Source organism: Cricetulus griseus, assembly GCF_003668045.3.
Source record: "Cricetulus griseus strain 17A/GY chromosome 1 unlocalized genomic scaffold, alternate assembly CriGri-PICRH-1.0 chr1_0, whole genome shotgun sequence".
Lineage (NCBI taxonomy): Eukaryota > Metazoa > Chordata > Mammalia > Rodentia > Cricetidae > Cricetulus > Cricetulus griseus.
In genome coordinates, this window is record NW_023276806.1 from 196,464,893 (window position 1) to 196,481,718 (window position 16,826).

The 16,826-nt window shown below is 41.6% G+C and overlaps 1 protein-coding gene and 1 long non-coding RNA gene across 7 annotated transcripts in view; one reads left to right on the forward strand and one right to left on the reverse strand.

Moving 5' to 3' along the window:
- Positions 1–10,990, reverse strand: part of Mkln1 (muskelin 1) — a 113,574-nt gene extending 102,584 nt beyond the window's left edge. For both annotated transcript variants that reach the window (XM_027391606.2, XM_027391603.2), the window contains exon 1: positions 10,850–10,990. In XM_027391606.2, the coding sequence (XP_027247407.1) occupies positions 10,850–10,947 (98 nt within the window). In that variant the 5' untranslated portion in view covers positions 10,948–10,990. The remainder of the gene's footprint in view (positions 1–10,849) is intronic.
- A 28-nt stretch (positions 10,991–11,018) lies between these two features.
- Positions 11,019–16,826, forward strand: part of LOC103161455 — a 54,920-nt gene continuing 49,112 nt past the window's right edge. For 3 of the 5 annotated variants that reach the window (XR_004771671.1, XR_003480328.2, XR_004771670.1), the window contains exons 1-3: positions 11,020–11,173; positions 11,549–11,695; positions 12,420–12,462. This is a non-coding gene — a long non-coding RNA (uncharacterized LOC103161455). Of the gene's footprint in view, positions 11,174–11,548; positions 11,696–12,419; positions 12,463–12,708; positions 13,842–16,826 lie in introns of those variants that run through there. The other 2 variants (XR_004771669.1, XR_004771668.1) reach the window with 2 other exon arrangements.

Sequence of the window (16,826 nt, forward strand, 5' to 3'; positions counted from 1 at the left end):
AAATAGTTAACCTCAGAAATTCTCCTCCTAGGTACACATGTAAAGGAAATGAATACATTAAGTTCACACAAAAGATTCTTCACATAAACAATGTTTATGGAAGCATTGTTCATAATGTCCAAAAAGTATATACAGCCCAACTGCCCATCAAGTACTGAATACACAAAGTGTGACACATCTTCACACAGTCAGAACACGGACACGGCACTGACACATGAAACAGGGTGTAGGAACTCTAAAAGCATTACTCCACGTAGAGGAAGCCAAGCACAAAAGCTGTATTTCATCATCCCATCTACCTGAAAGACTCCGACAAATCTACAGGTTAGAGAGTACTTTAGTACCTGCTTATGGACAGAAGGGCAGCTAAAAGTACTATAGCTAAAATGTACTGTACACAAACTGTATGTTAATCTGCAATTTAACAATGTTAACTTTACAATTTAACAATATTACATAAAAATAAACATATAATCAAGAAGAAACACATAACTAGAAGAAAACATATCCTAAAATTAATCAAAATGTTGGTAGTATTCCTTAAACTATTATTAGGCAAATCAAATTCTGCATTAAACTGAACTAGAAATTTCAAGGTATCATTAGAAATACTGTCTATAAAAATTTTGACTAACTTAGTAATAAAAGTCTCAAAGATACAGATAAGAAACACTCTATTCCAAGTCCTTCCAAACATTATATTGTTGCACATTTCATTTCAGATACTCTCAGACTTTTCTGAAAACCACTTAAAACATTTAAAATCAATTATTTTTTATTTGTCAACATGATATTCCATCCCCAAACCAAAATTACACTTAGAAAGAGAAAGGTAATTAAAATGTCTAGTTAATTCACTCATCTATTCCTTAATAAACATGATGCTCAGATACAATGATGGGGGAGCATTCCTTACACCCTATGAAGCTTATGGTCCAGTTGAACGGAATAGCTATTAAGCAAGTAACCATATAAATAGGTACACGGCTGAAAATTGTAATACATGATCTATCAGGCAGGCACATATTGTTACCAGGTATTCAACCACAGAGGTGGGGGATAGGTGCCAGAATTATGGAGGAAGAGTGGGGCAGACAGGATGTCCAGGTAAAATAGTATTTTAAACGACATTTGAAGACTAGGAATTAAGTCTTACGATTCCTCTAATGGAAACAACCTAAATCAAAATGGGAAGTGGGGAAAAATGGACAATGAAAGGAAAGGAAGGGTATCACACCTAAAGGTGATAAAAGTAAATGTGCAGTTATCTTTATGTAAGTCTATTTCTTTTACAGCAAACACAAGGCGATAATACCAAGTACCCATTTTGTTACTTTTCTGTTGCTGTGAAGAGACACCATAAGCAAGGTAACTTAGAAGAAAGCATTTAATTGGGGGCTTGCTCACAGTTTCAGAGGGTGAGTCCAAGACAACCAATGGCAGGGAGCATGGCAGTAGGCAGGCAAGCATGGTACTGGAGCAGTAGCTGAGAGTTTACATCTTATCTACAAGTTGGTGGCAGAGAGAGAAAACCTGGGCCTGCCATGGAAGCCCACCCCCAGTGACACACCTCCTCCAACAAAGCCACACCTCCTTATCCTTCCTGAACAGTTCACCAACTGGGAAACAAACATTCAACTATATGAGCCTACAAGGGCCATTCTCAACTAAACTAGCACAGTCACAATCTTAATAATAAGATATACTAGTATACATAGTAAAGAAATGTAAAAATATTCTGAGTATTAAATTCCAACAGTCGAAGTCAAAAAATTGACACTAAACCCAATTATATCTCCTCTAAACATGCCTTAACACAGATTCCCACAAACGTTTTAATTAAAAAAACAAGTAATATAAAATCATATTATAGGAATGGAAAACTACTATATATTTATAAGAATAAATTTTCCATTTTAGATCTCACAGAAAACAAGTCTCAAAAGAGATTTATAGATCAACAAACTCAAAAGTAAAATGCAACTAAGTAATTGCTAGTAAGCAGATACCTAAGCAATGGTAAGATGACACAGGCCTGCAATCACAGAAAGTAGCATGCACTATAATCTTTTTAATATACAGGAGGACAGGAAAATCTGAACCAGATCTAATAATAATCAAATCTTAGGACAGCAAGATGGCTCAGTGGATAAAAGTACTTGCCACCAAGATCGGTGACCTGATTTTACTCCCTGGAATCTACACAGTATAGGAAAAGAACCAACTCCTGAAATTTGTCCTCTGATCTCCAAACATGTGCCACGGTATTCAGTGCTGTGTATACAAATAAACTCTCTCTCTCTCTCTCTCTCTCTCTCTCTCTCTCTTCCTTTCTAAATAAATGAATAAATAAATAAACTTAATTTTGAAAACTCTGTTGTTAATTAATAAGAAACAGACCTCAAATATAAAAACACAAAACACACACAGTAAGAGGAGGGCTGGACAAGCAGCTATCTAGCATGCATGAAATCTTGGGTTCTAATCACCAGCGTCACCAAGGAAAACCTAAGTAAAGCTTACACCCAACAAACAGCAGCTCAAATAATGCATATGGAACCACACTAAGTAGATTTTAAAGGCAAGAAGCACAAAGTATTATTAGAGATAAAGGGGGAAAGTTACACCGTTCAAAGGCCCGATCTGCTAGAGGGATAAAGCTATATGTCTGTATGCATCTAGTAACATGACTTCAAAGCACAAGAAATAAAAGGAAAAATGCAGATCATAATCATAGAATTACCCTGAGGTACACCTCTCTGTAATGAAAATGAGTAAAGCTGGGGATGCTGCTCAATGAAAGAGTACTTGCCTAGCACACATGGGGCCTAGGTTCAATCACCTGCTCTAAGGAGAGAAAAGGAAAAGAGAAGAGGAGGGGAAGGGAGGGGAGGGGAGGGGAAGGGGGAGAGAGAAGAGAAAAAAGAGGAGAAGAGGGAAGGGGAGGGGAGGGGAGGGGAGGAGAGGCAGCTAGACTGCTAGCATTGAAAGTCATCTGCAGCTCTAGCCTAGTGACCTGAGGTTGAGCTCAGGAACCTACGTAAAGGTCAAGGAGGGAGTGGACTCCACGGTTGTCTTCTGACCTCCATGCAGGCCATGGCACACACATCATGCAAACACATAAAATAATAAAACTTAGTTAAAAAAAAAAACTCAATAGATTACAGAACATTTGAACAGCATAATCCACAAACTTGACTTTCTAGATATACAAGGAAGATAGTCTGTAACAGAATAAGGTCTTTTCAAGTGTACATAAAATTAATCGAAACTAGACTCTGCTGGGCTGGAGAGATGGCTCAAGGATTAAGAGTACTGCCCGTTCTTCCAGAGGTCCTGTGTTCAATTCTCAACAACCACATGGTGGCTCCCAACCATCTGTAATGTAGTCTGGTGCCCTCTTCTGGACTGCAGGGATACATGCAGGCAGAACACTGTATACATAATAAATAAAAAAAAAAAAAAAACCTAGACTCTGCAAAGGTATGAAATTACCTGGAGCATGTTTTCTAGCCATAGCAAAACTAAGAAGTCAACATAAAAAACATAGCTACAGAGCCTGGGTGGTGACACTCCTTTAATTCCAGCACTCAAGAGCCAGAGTCAGGTGGATCTGAATTCAAGGCCAGCCTGGTCTACATAATGCATTTCAGGCCAGCCAGCCAAAGCTATAAATTGAGACTTTGTTGTCCCCACACTCCCCCAAAAAGAAAAATAAGACAGACATAAAACAAAACAGAAGAAAGTAATACAAGATCTCCAATGTTCAACAATAAGCAATAAAGCCAGGCATAGATGCACAAACAGGACACTGAGGCAGGAGACTTGCTTGAACACAGGTGTTAGAGACCAGCCTGGTCAATATATACATAACCCACTAGGGGCGACAAAAAAACGAAAAGACAAATTCTAGCCAAAGAATAAATGAAGGGGAAATCTGGATAATGTTATGGTTAAATGGTAAAGAACTTATACCTAAACTTAAGGGCTGCGAATCCGTACAAACAGAAAATCCTACAATATTCAACATACACATTAAAACTAAACAGCCCCACTTTCCAGTTCTTATTACCGGCCAATCCAAAATATATGTGCTAGGGTATCTCACTTAGGGTCTACTCAGCAACTTCAAAGGGGGAGATTTCAGACCAAATCAATTCCATATGAAGATTAAAATGGCTTTCCTTTCTGTATATTTTAAAAGATGGATAAATCTTAATGGGTAACATTTATTTTATCACAAGCAAAACCTATCTAAATAAAAACTGCATTATTTTTACCTTAGCATACGTGTGTGTGTGTGTGTGTGTGTGTAAAACAACCTATAGGCCATTATTTTTACTTGAAGGATTTTTTTTCTGCAGATTTTTTTTATTTGAATTAGAAACAAGATTGTTTTACATGTCAATCCCAGTTCCCTCTCCCTTCCCTCCTCCCCTACTCCCCCAACTAAAACCCTATCACATATCCTTTCTGCTCCCCAGGGAGGGTGAGGCCTCCATAGGGGGTCTTCAGGGTCTGTCATATTCTTTGAGATAGGGCCTAGGCCCACCCCTGTGTGTCTTGGCTACTTGAAGGATTTTTACAAATATACATAAGTCATGGAGTTTATAAACAAGTGATCTTTCTAAGAGAGGTATTGTCCAAAAGCTCACTGATGAGAAAAACGATTACGCTGGGCGTTGGTGGTGCACGCCTTTAATCCCAGCACTCGGGAGGCAGAGGCAGGCGGATCTCTGTGAGTTCAAGACCAGCCTGGTCTACAAGAGCTAGTTCCAGGACAGGCTCCAAAGCCACAGGAAACCCTGTCTCGAAAAACAAACAAAAAAAAAAAAAGAGAGAGAGAGAGAGAGAGAGAGAGAGAGAGAGAGAGAGAGAGAGAGAGAAACGATTACATTAGTGGGTCACAAAGCAATACAAAAACAGACGTGTGTGGGACAGATTTGTTGGAGACGGTGATGAGAACAAACAGAATCATCATATGCATATGTGAAATTGTCAAAGAACAAATTTCAAAAACTTTTACTTAGTTTCCATTATGCATGTGCATGCTGTGTGTGTCTGTGCATGTCATCTGACAAAGGGGCCAGAAGAAGGTGCAATACACAGGTGGCTGAGACCTATTATGTGGTTGTTGGGGATTGAACTTGGGTCTTCTGGAAAAACAAAAAGTGCTTTTAACCACTGAACCATCAACTTATAATACCACTAAAAAGAAAACAGCAATAAAACTGACAAAAGAAAATGTATAAAAACTCTAAAACATTGAAATAAAGAAAGCATAAATAAATGGCAAAACAAAACAAAAAAGAAAATATCTATAGCAAGTTGAGGCTGAGGAGATGGCTCAGCTGGGATCCCCAGCACATGCGCACGTGAAAAGCAGATGCAGCAGTGCTGGAGGGGTGAGCCATGCCAGCAGCTCACCGGTCAGCTCTCCTGACCTAATAAATAAGACCCTGTCTCGAAAAATGATGTGAAGACATGAGGCAAGACAGCTCGGCAGGTAAAGGTGCTTGCCACCAAGCCTGAGCATCTCAAGGTCCACAGAGTGTGCCCGCAGATAATTCACACAATGTATGATTAGCCTATATTCAGCCTGCAGAGACTGATCATTTCATAAATTTTCTTCTCTAAAGTCCTTTATCACAGATTTTAATAGCTAGTATTATAAATAAGCAATAACCAGAGATCTTAACTGTTCATTCTCTGAACCATTCTATACACATTAAAATCCATAAAATCTCTTATTTCTAAACCATCAAGATGGCTCAGCAGTAAAAGCACCTGCCAAAAACCTATGACCTGCATTTAAGACCCAAGACCCACATAGTAGATGGAGAGAACTAACGCCCCTACGTTGTCCTGATTGTCACAAGCACATTGTGACACACATGTGCAAGCATGCATGTGCGCCCACACACACACAAACACACACACACACTGTAAAAATGTGACTTAAAAATAAAACCATAAAATCTCTCATTTCCAAAGGTAATTCATGAATAACTGAAATATATCAAAGTCCCATAGTTATTAAAGCACTGAAATACATATTATCTGCATATGAAACATCAAAAACTCCCTGTATCAGGTCCAAAAAGTTATAGACAGGATCTCATTGTACATACTAACTGGCCCCAGACTCACAGAGATTCTCCTGCCTCTGCTTCCCAAGTGTTCAAGTTAAAAGCTCAGACAAGAATGTTAGCTCAAGCTGAAGGTGAGCCTGGATTACACAGTAAATTCTACACCAGCCTGGGCTTTAGAGCGAGACCTTGTTTCAGAAAACAAATGAAGCTGGACATGGTGATGCCCACCTTTAGTACCAACACTCAGAGTCAGGAGACAGAGACAGGAGGATCTCTCTGTGTGCTGGAGGCCAGCCTGGTCTACATAGTGAGTTCCAGAACAGCCAGAGCTACACAGTGAGACCCTACCTCAAAATAAAACAAAAACAAACAAAATCAAAAAACAATGTGATTCTAAATTAACAAGAATATTAATAAATTCCCCAGGCACCCAGAATTCAACTGTCTACAGAGATGAGCAAGTAGTCTTGCTTAAAGTACCTTTAATCTAGTCATTCAACCCCTAGGAACTCAGAAGAAATGGGTTTCCCTTTCTGCCTCATCAGTACCAGGTGCCGTGGTGCATCTTGTGACCCAGACACTGGGAGGAGGAGGCAGGAGAATCAAGAGGTTCAAAGACAAACTCAAGAAGGCTGGCTGTGCTACATAAGGCTGTCTTTAAAAACAACAACAAAAACAAGAAAATCTACCAGGCAAACAATCTCATTATTCATAGTGACCAAAGGACAGCAGAAGCAAAAAATGAAACAAAGCCAAAAAGTATAAATGCCCAATAATAGGAAACCAATTAAATAAAAAAAAATCACTGCCTAGAATATAAATGTATCTATGCAAGTGAAAAAAGAATATTTAATCCCATAAGAAAATATCTATTACATAGACTGAGCATCCCTTACCCAAAAAGACTGGAACAAAGTATCTCTGATTTTGGAGTTTTTTACATTTTGAGCTTTAATGACTAAGAATCTCCAATACAGAAATTAAAAATCCATAATGTTCCCAAATCCATATGATCTAAAATCCAAAACAAAGGTGCTCAAAAGTTTCAGATTTCAGAGCAAATGGGTTTGCAAATTAGAAATACTCAACTATACATAAGTATACTATGAAGCAAAAAGAGGATATTAAATACTAAGCTAAAAAGATAAGCAGACCTGGAATCACACATCTAAAGGATGGGAGCGATCTTTGCATGGGGAGAGTAGGGTAGCTTACATTTGTTCCTGTGGATATTTAGAAAATATTCTAACTACAAACATCAGGCATTTTTGCAATGAGAACAAACACCTACTTATTTTTAAATGTGAAAATTTTTAATTAGTTGAGCTGAAATAAATTCAGCTATCCTAAGCAAATGTTACTATTAAAACTATTTAATTCATTCAATAATAAAATAAATCTGAGAACCATTCCCCATCAATAGAATTACCAAAGATGTAAAGCCAGTTTTAAAGACTCAGGTTTCATGGCAAAACCATAAACACCAAGATGAAACACTGCTCGATGTTCTAACTCTAGAGCAAATCTTGTCTGCAGGCACAGAACAGTCACACTGCATACTGAAGCAGCTACAGGAGCTTGTTAGGGAAGTCAGAGAGCCTAGGACCAGTCCTCCTCTGACCTGAGCAAGGGAACCTCTAAATCTCAGGTTCCCTGGCTGTAAAATATGTATCACATCCATCTTGCTGTTTGGTTGAAGACTAAGTCTAGGAATACATCTAAGAGAAGGGAAGACACTTAATCCCTGCTTGTTATTGGTAGAGCCAGTGTAGACTGGGTTTACACAAGAGCTTGCCAAACCTCTGGAAAGCTGTGTGCTGTGGGCAAGTATGTTATATATTGCTCTCAGCTTCCTCATCGGCAGAACATAGGAAACTCGTTGCAGGTTTGTGCTTAAGAGTAAACAAAACTATATGAAAAAAAAGCATCTCAGAGACAGTAACTATAGCCAACATCATCACAACCTACAATGATACACACCGAAGAATGGGGATCATTATAACATGTTTTTACCTGTAGTATGCTCAATTCTATCAATGATCACTTACATGTACCACCCTTAATTTCCAAATTAGGTAAAAACTTCAGAAAAAAAGTAAAATACAGGTAAATTAATTTAAAAACACTGAAAAAGATCATCATTAGTTTCAAAGTCAAAAAATGTTTTAACATTTTAACAATTTAAGGTTCACATGAATCTTGAGTTAAATGGAGAAATGGTTTTCTAGAAAGAAATCTGGGACTGGAATTCTTTTCATGACTTCATGGTGTGGAGGGACGGTGGGAGCAGTCCTATGCATACGTGGTATGTGTGCACCTATGTGTACGGATAAGTGCATGTGTGCCAGAGAGGCCAGGAGGACATAGGTATCCTATTCTATCACTCTCCACCTTGCTCCTTTAAGTCCGCATCTCACTGAACTTAGAAGTAGGTTGGTACCCAGTTAGCCCCAGGGATCTTTCAGTCTCTACCCCACTAAGAGCAATGGGGTTATAGGTTCGGCCTACAAATCTGTCTATGCTATGATTTGAACTCAGGTCCTGAAGTTTGTACAGAAAACACTCACTGAGTCATCTCTCTAGCCCTTTACATGACTTTAAACAACTAAAACACAAATGCCTTTCCTAGAAGAATTCTCTCCAATCAACAATTCCTCATAGAAACACTTGTGTGGATGCAGTAAAGTAGCACACTGGTTAGGATCATGGACTGTGGAGCCAGATTCTCTGGATTCAAATTCTGGCCTCACCCAAGAGGACAGCCTCTCCGTGCCAGTTTCCACATCTGGAAAATGGAGATTTGGGGAGGGGGTTGGGGGGGGCAGAAAGGGACAACACAGGTCACATATAGCCCAGGCTAACCTTAACTTTACTATGTAGCTGAGGATACCAGTAAACTTCTGATTCTCCTGCTTCTGCTTCCTACGAGCTTGCATTACAGGCATCTCCTACCAGACCCAATGTTTTGAGATTCTTAAAAGATTGTTAAGGAGTAAAGAAGTTAAAATACTTGAAGTATTCATAATAAAAATCGGCATATGAAAGGCATAAATTCTCACCATTTTTGTAATTATGACCACCTCCCCAAAATGCCTAGGTTTCTGTCAATAAATATTTGCTGTTTTGTGAACAATTTCAACAAATAGCTGGCTAGACCTACCCCGCCCCCCCCCAAAAAAATCACATCTGCTTAAGACATTTACTGTCTCACCCCATTAGAGGTGATTTTAGACCCCCCCAAGTCAATTCCTTTCTTAAACTTCCCATCATACAAAGTTATAATAGCCATACTTGCTAACATAAATTCAGAACCAAAAATTTTACAATTAAGGCAGACACACACCAACTTGCCTGACAAAATTCTCAAACTCAAGCCAGGTAACACTCGACTACTGTCCTTCAATGGAAAACCTTCAGATTACTGAACTCTACAGTGCTTTAAAATAAAAATTATACTATTTTTTAATGCCATTGGGATCAAACAAGATACGCTTAATGAAAATACATACCATATTAACACTTTCTTAATGGCCTTAAGAAATCTATAGTAATGGATTTCTCCCAGTTACATTTTAACTGCCACAACAGGTTCTGTCCAGTCCAAATCAGAGTCTGGTTAAAGCCACTATTCCACCAGATCAGGTCTGTTTAGAAATGCTTTCTTCCTTAACGCGCCCATACAACAGCTAACTCAAGTGGGACACCTAATCTGTAAGGAGTCTCACTCCAGATCAGAAAAAGAAAAAGTCAACTCTCACCAGAGAGAGGTTCAGGTACCTACAGCCACATGTCAACTTCAACTGAAGGTTAGTGTTTACCTAGCTTACCCTCAAATTGAAAGTTGGGTTCCAACATCCATGGGAGATGTGGCCATGTACTAGCCATCAATAGGCCACTGCGGGCCAGATGAGACCACAGGTCAGCCTTCACTGGGTCAGAGCAACAATATCTCAGTGCCAACCCTTGACCTGGTGAATCAGAGGGCAGGGTGGCAGTCAAGGGAGATTCTTCTACAGGCGGCCTCACTTTGAGAGTCCTGCCTGACTTCACTTGAGACATTAAATCTGGACAAATGCAAGGATTTTTTTTTTTTTGAAATATAAATGGGAAAGCATCATTGTTCAGTACACTCCCGGGATGCAGTCATTTTATTTGTCTAGCAACATAAAAACACACCAGCTCCCTGGTTTGCTCATCAAAGCCATTTCTGCTGAGACGGAGGCTCCCGAAGACAAGCAGCCGCCCTCCTTCCCTGTCTTCCCCACAACTTCCAGCCCCAAAAGCAAAGACACCCCTTTGCCAGCCCCCAAGTTCTTGCCGGGATGCAGACGGACTAATAACTTCTCTCGCCGCTCGCCCGTGCGGAGAGCTAAGCACTTTTAATGCGGGCTCCGGAACTCGGGGGCTGTTAGGTCCGAGCCGCGCTGGGAGGAGCGGGCGGGCCCCCGGCGCCCTGGCCGGCTCTCACGGCTCTCACGGCCGGCGGGGGGGGCGGCTGGCCCGCGGCCGGCGCGCAGGCCCGCCTCGCCGCTGCCCCGAGCTCGCTCCCGGGCCCTCCCCCTGGCCTCGGCCCGCCAGGCCGGCGCTCTCGGCCGCCGCGCCGCGCCGCTCCGCGCCGCTCCGCTCCGGAGGCCGCGCGTCCCCCCTCACAGGCCCCGCCTGGGCCTTTCGGCTCCGCTGCCGTCCACCGCACGCTCGGCCGGGCCGCGCTCCCGCCGAGCAGCGCCGCCAGCTCGAGCGCGGGGCCCCGCACTTACTCGGGAAGGTAGGTGGAGGAGAAGGAGCTCCACTTGTGCAGCGCGTAGGGCAGAAGCCGGCACTCGGGCGCCGCAGCAACAGCCCCGCCAGCCGCCATCTTGTCAGCACCGTAGCGGCCGCCACCGACCGCCGGCCCCGCCAGGAGGAGGGCGGGGACGTGGCTGCTCTTAAAGGGGCCGCGCCGCGAACGCCACCGCGACCGCCAAGGCGACCGCGCAGAGCGGGCACAGGCTCGGTCGGCGGCCGGCCGCTTCCTCCGGTTTCCCTCCCGAGAAGGCTTGCTGCAAGAGGAGTGGCGCCGAGGACTTTTCTTCCAAACGCAGGTAAAGACAACGCCAAGAACATTTGGGGGTGGAAAAAAAAAAAAAAAAAAAGAATCTTAGTCGTAAACCAGGAAGGGAAAATGAGATCCGCTTTGGAAAGGCGATACCTTTCCGACTTTGGAACCCACCGCCCTAGCCTGTTTGTAAACCCTTTGAGGAGAATTGAAGTGCAATAATAACGTATGGCCTTTGTCTCTGGACTTGTCCTGAGGTTAAAAAAAAAAAAGAAAATGCCCTTGTCACCACCGTGTTCCAGGGTCAGGTGGAGGCGAGAAGAGGAAAAGCTAGTGTGTGTTCAGTCTCTGAAGTCCTCCACTGCAAGCATTTCTTGTGAGCCCTCACCTACTAGTAATATTCTTATGGCTTCCTTTTCAGAAATGACATTAACCCACCTACCAGGAACACGTCCATAGTGTATGGAAGCTGTGTGCCATCATTTGTTTCATCTTCCTTTTGATTTTACCATAAATGTAGCCCAAACATTGGGAAAGCGAAAAGACCACGTCCTCTTCAGAAGGAATGGTGAGCATACCCGCTGCCCCGGCCTCCCCTAACACAATACAACCAGAAGGGCATCGTCCCAGCTTCTTATCACAAAAGGAACACCTACCTGGTCTAAATATGTGTCAAAATTAAGATAATGTTCCCGTCTAGTACCTGTTTGTCAGGGTTAAAAATATTTATTTTCTGGCCTAGCCATTGACATTACCAAATCTTGGGTTCACTCCTTGCCCAAGACTTTGGGTTCCTGAAAGCTTGGATAGGGTCATTTTGTCAAGCAGAGGATGAAGAAACTCAAGCAAAGAGCTTCTCAATGAATGACCAGGTGAACCAATCGTTATTCTCTCCTTGATTATGATCATTAACCTGCCCATCAGCTCTCTCCAATTCCTTGCTGGATTCATTTCCACTGGGGGAATTTTTGTAGTGGCCTCTAATAGGATGCCATTAGAAACGTCAGCAAGGCCCCAAGTACAATCAGGCTTAAAGATTCCTTGTGCTTTAAGTGTGAGACTTGGTTGGGGAAGGGTACAATCACAGGGCAATGCTCTAAACCAGTGTCTTGAGTTAGAGAACGGCCTTCGATGAGGAAGTTAGCTACAGAGAGATTATCTTGGGGGGAAAGGTTGTCTCTAAAAGGGAAGGTGAGACTGGGACTCACTCCAGTTAATTTGAGGGCCCCACAATTTGCTAATTTCTCCTCTTACCGAAATCTTAATGAGTCTTTTTTTTTTTAATTCTCCAGGCACAGAATTGTGTAGTTCCTGATCAAACTTTGTGAAAAACAGGTATAAACCCATTCATGTTATTGAGCTTGTAATTTGTAATTTAATTACATCTCTCTCTTCTCTTTCCCCCCTTCAAGCTTCCCATCTAACCACCCCTGCTCTCCTTCAATGCATGGCCTCTTTTTTCATTAATTGTTATTAAAGGCATCTGTGGACCTGTATATAAACATTTACTCCCAATTATAACCTGATGGGTTCGTATAATGTTACCTATATGCATATTCTCAGAGCTGACCATTTCTCTAGGGAGGACCAGCTCTCCAGCTTCCAGCTTATTCAGCTACCTGTAAAGTTCTTCATGTCGTTTTGAGGCTCCATGGGCTGCCTTCCCTCCACCCCGGCCCCACCCCCCAAGCAGCTAAACCAACTCTTTCTAAGTGTTAAATTTTCCTGTAATTTTTTTTTTTTTTTTTTTTTTTTTTTTTTTTTTTTTTTTGGGCAGGGAAGGGAAGTTGTTGTGATTGTTGTCATTTTCACAATAGAATCTTACTCTGGAGACCTGACTGGCTTCGAGTCTGCAGAGTAACTCTTGCCTCTGCTTCTTTTAAGTACTTGGATGGCCATGCCAGCTCTTCTGTGGCTTTCCATACTCTTCTACTATAAATGTCTTAACCAGGGGCCCCTCATTATCCCTCCAGCATTACTCAGGCTCTCTCCTTTTTCTGCTCTCCTTTACCCCCGTCCCTCCTGAGCAATCTATTCTGGCCACACTAGACAAGCATCCCAAATCACTACTTCTATGGTGTGCATGCTCTCCATCTCTAAGATGTAGTCTGTTCCTGGCCTGGAATATCTCCCTACCCTGTATTTTACCTGGCTAACTCTTCTTGTTCTTCAGATCATTTTATCTTGGAAAATCTTTCCTCATCACCTATTTTAAGATTACTTGACATTTTCTACATTTCCCTTAACACCCTGAGTTCCCTCTCCTTAGCTTACCACTCATCCCAGTATGCTTCTGTTTCTTTTGTATTTCTCTGTCCTGTTAATGATAACTCCCACTGTGGCAGGAGCCATGCATACTCGGTTTACAGTTGTAGCTATATATTGTAGTCCCCACATATTGTAGTCTAATACCTAGTAGATGCTCAGTAAGTACTTATTGAAGAATGAATCAATAGTGCTAAAAGACAGTGTCAATTAGAGGCAAATGTCCTGCAAAGGAAAAAGAATGTCAAAACACTGCAAACATGTGTCCCTTAGGTATGATTGCCAAGCACAGTATTAAGACCTAGGAGAGCTTGGTTTTTCCTATAACACAAATGGTGAAAAATTTAAAGTATCTCTGTGTTAATAGAAATACAAACAGATGTATTGCTACTCACCCCAAAATTTGTAGAAATGTTCAAATAAAATTGGAATCTGCAGAAAATTCCTAACACTAGACTTCTAGGGCTCCATCTTTACTTTCTTCTGCCTTTGGAGTATGACTTTAGGTGATGGGGTTGTTTGCACAGATGCATATGCAAGGCCTGGGAACTGACAGTAGCCACACAGTCATCCTGTACCATTGTACTTCACAGATGGGGCCTATTACACCATCGTGGAGCATCAGTTTTCAGAGAGCATCAGTGCTGTGGTAACACACAATGCTAGTGACCCAGTCCTCTTACCCCCCCAGAGGCCTCTGCAGTGTGCTTCTCAGATACTTCTCACTGGGGGCAGTTGATTATGTTTGGGATTTTGCTAACCACTGTCTCTCACTGCAAGAAGGACTTATCGAGGGAAACTATGATGCCCCAGGCTGTCCCACATGCTAGGGAGACAATGGTGCACAGAGGAGCCAGTCAAGGCCCCATTCTGTTTGGCCAATGCATGTAAGTCATCTAGGTAATTTTAGTCTGCTACATGTTAAAAAGAGACCAATACAGAGTAATTCTTAGATTGGCCAGACTCCCCAAGAAGATAATATTTGAGCCAACCACTATAAAAAGCTGGGTTAAGCCAGGTGGTGGTGGCACACACCTTTAATTCCAGGACTGGAAAGGCAGAGGCAGGCTGATGACCTCTGTAAGTTTGAGGCCAGCCTGGTCTACAGATCAAGTTCCAGGACAGCTAGAGCTGTTATATATAGACACCCTGTCTGGAAAAACAAAAAACAAACAAACAAAAAGTCCAGGCAAAGCATGGACCATTGACTGGTGAAATGCTTTATCCCAGGAGGTCCAGCTGCTGGGTGATACCTGCAGACTCTCTTTGGTTCAAAAGCCCACCCTGTTTGATTGTATCACAATTCTTCCCAAATGAATGGGTAATTGGGAATCATTTTAATAAACTATGAGGTACTACTCAAATATCAAATGTAGCTAGTAGTAATAAAGGCCACAAGACAGGCAAAGCAAAACAAACTCAGCCGGGCCTGTTTTCCTGTAAAGGAATATACCACTTGGCTGAGGGCAAAAGGCATTTGCTTACTGTTAAGGAAGAGGTTTCATAGTTATGCTTGGTAAATTATACTCTACCATGACAAAATACTCGAGACAGGGTAATGTATTAAAAAAAAAAAAAGAAATTTATTTCTCACAGTTTCAGAAGCTGGCAGTTCAAAATCAAGAGGTCAGCAGGTTGAATGTCTACTGAGGTCCTGTCTTTCTGCTTCTGAAATGGCTTATGTCCTCTGGAGGGGAGAAGTATGTCAGACATAGTGGAAGAGGAGGAGAAGGGAGCCTGGCTGGTTCCCTCCCACCTTTTTATCAGTGTACCGATCCCATTTTTTCAAAGTGAAGCCCTCTACACTCACCGATCTCCTAAATGCCCCATCTCTTAATTGGGGGTTAAGTTTCAACAGGAATGTTGGAGGGGATATGACATTCAAACCATAGCAAATGATAGCAAAGGACTAAAATGTACTTAAAATAATAGACTGATACTCATTGCTCTACATGGTTGATTAAAGTAAGACAAAGAATGTAGTAAACCTTTCTCTGTACTGCCAACTCCCAAATAACAGCACAGAGACTTCTTATTAATTATGAAAGCTTGGCCTTTGGCTTAGACTTGTCTCAACTAACTCTTGTAACTTATTTAACCATTTACATTAATCTAAATTCTGCCAAGTGGCATTACCACTCTTCATCTTGCCCTTCTGGTTTCCTCTCTGTGTCTGGCTGGAGACTCTTTTTCCATAGTCCTCTCTGTCCCTGGAAGTCCCACCTAACCTTTTCCTGCTTAGCTATTAACCATTCAACTCTTTATTAAACCAATCACAGTGACACATCTTCATACAGTGAACAAATATCCCACAACACAATAATTCATTAGTTAAGGAAAACAATCTTGACATAAAGGCCTATGACATTCTTCCTTTAGCTTACCAGGACCTCTCAAAGTTCATGGTCTCTAACAGATTTTGATGTTTAGAACAGGTGACACATGACAAATTATTCAATTTGCTGTCTTCTAAGCAAGCTCTGATGTAAATTTAAAAAATGCCCTTTTACAGTATTATTCAATAGATGAGAACATGAATGTCCAAGTTTGTTAGCTGCTATGGCACCTAAGACATTTATACAACTGAGCTATTTGCAGATGGGCATCTAGAACCCAATTCCTGTTTTTCCTATGCATTTCATGACAAATGTGATATATATGTCTACTTATGATATTATTCTTTAAATTCTCTATGATAAGCATATGCTAGCTACTCAAGAAACATGTCTCTTGGTTTCTTCTGAATTTCTTCTTGACAATATATAGTTATGTCTCTATAAAATTCAAAACTGAATAGAATTAAAGGCATAAGGTTGTCCGCTCAAATTTTGGTCAGCCTGATGTTGTCTGTTGGCAAGATCCAGAGTCACTAGGAGACAAGCCTCCAGGTGCACTTGTGAGTTACAGTCTAGATTGAGGTTAGCTTCTGAGAATGTCTATGAGAAATTATTTTGATTAGGTTTATCGATGTGGGAAGACTATTCCCTAGGTGGGGGATTCTAAACTGTATACAATGAATAAAGCAGGCAGGGGGCTGGCATTTGTAGTTCTCTGCTTTTTGACTGGATGCAATGTGACCAGCTACCCCAAGATCATGTTGTCTTATGTACACATGCACTTTGAGCCTAAGTAAGTCCTTTCTTCCCCCAAGTTGCTTTGTCAGGGTATTTTATCATGGAAATAGGAAAAGAAACTAAGATAGAAAATTGGTACCAGGAGTAGGGCCATTGCTATGATAAACCTGACCACACGACTCTTAGGCCTTTGGAATTGGTGTATGGGAGGAATGTGGAATAGTTTGGCACTTGGGACTAGAAAAGCCCTGGAAGGCTGGAAACAGAGGTTAGAGGGTTGTTCTGATAGGGGCTTAGAAATACAAGAGTGCTGAAAAAAAAAAAAATACAGGCAGTGGAGGCCATGCTCATGCGTTATCA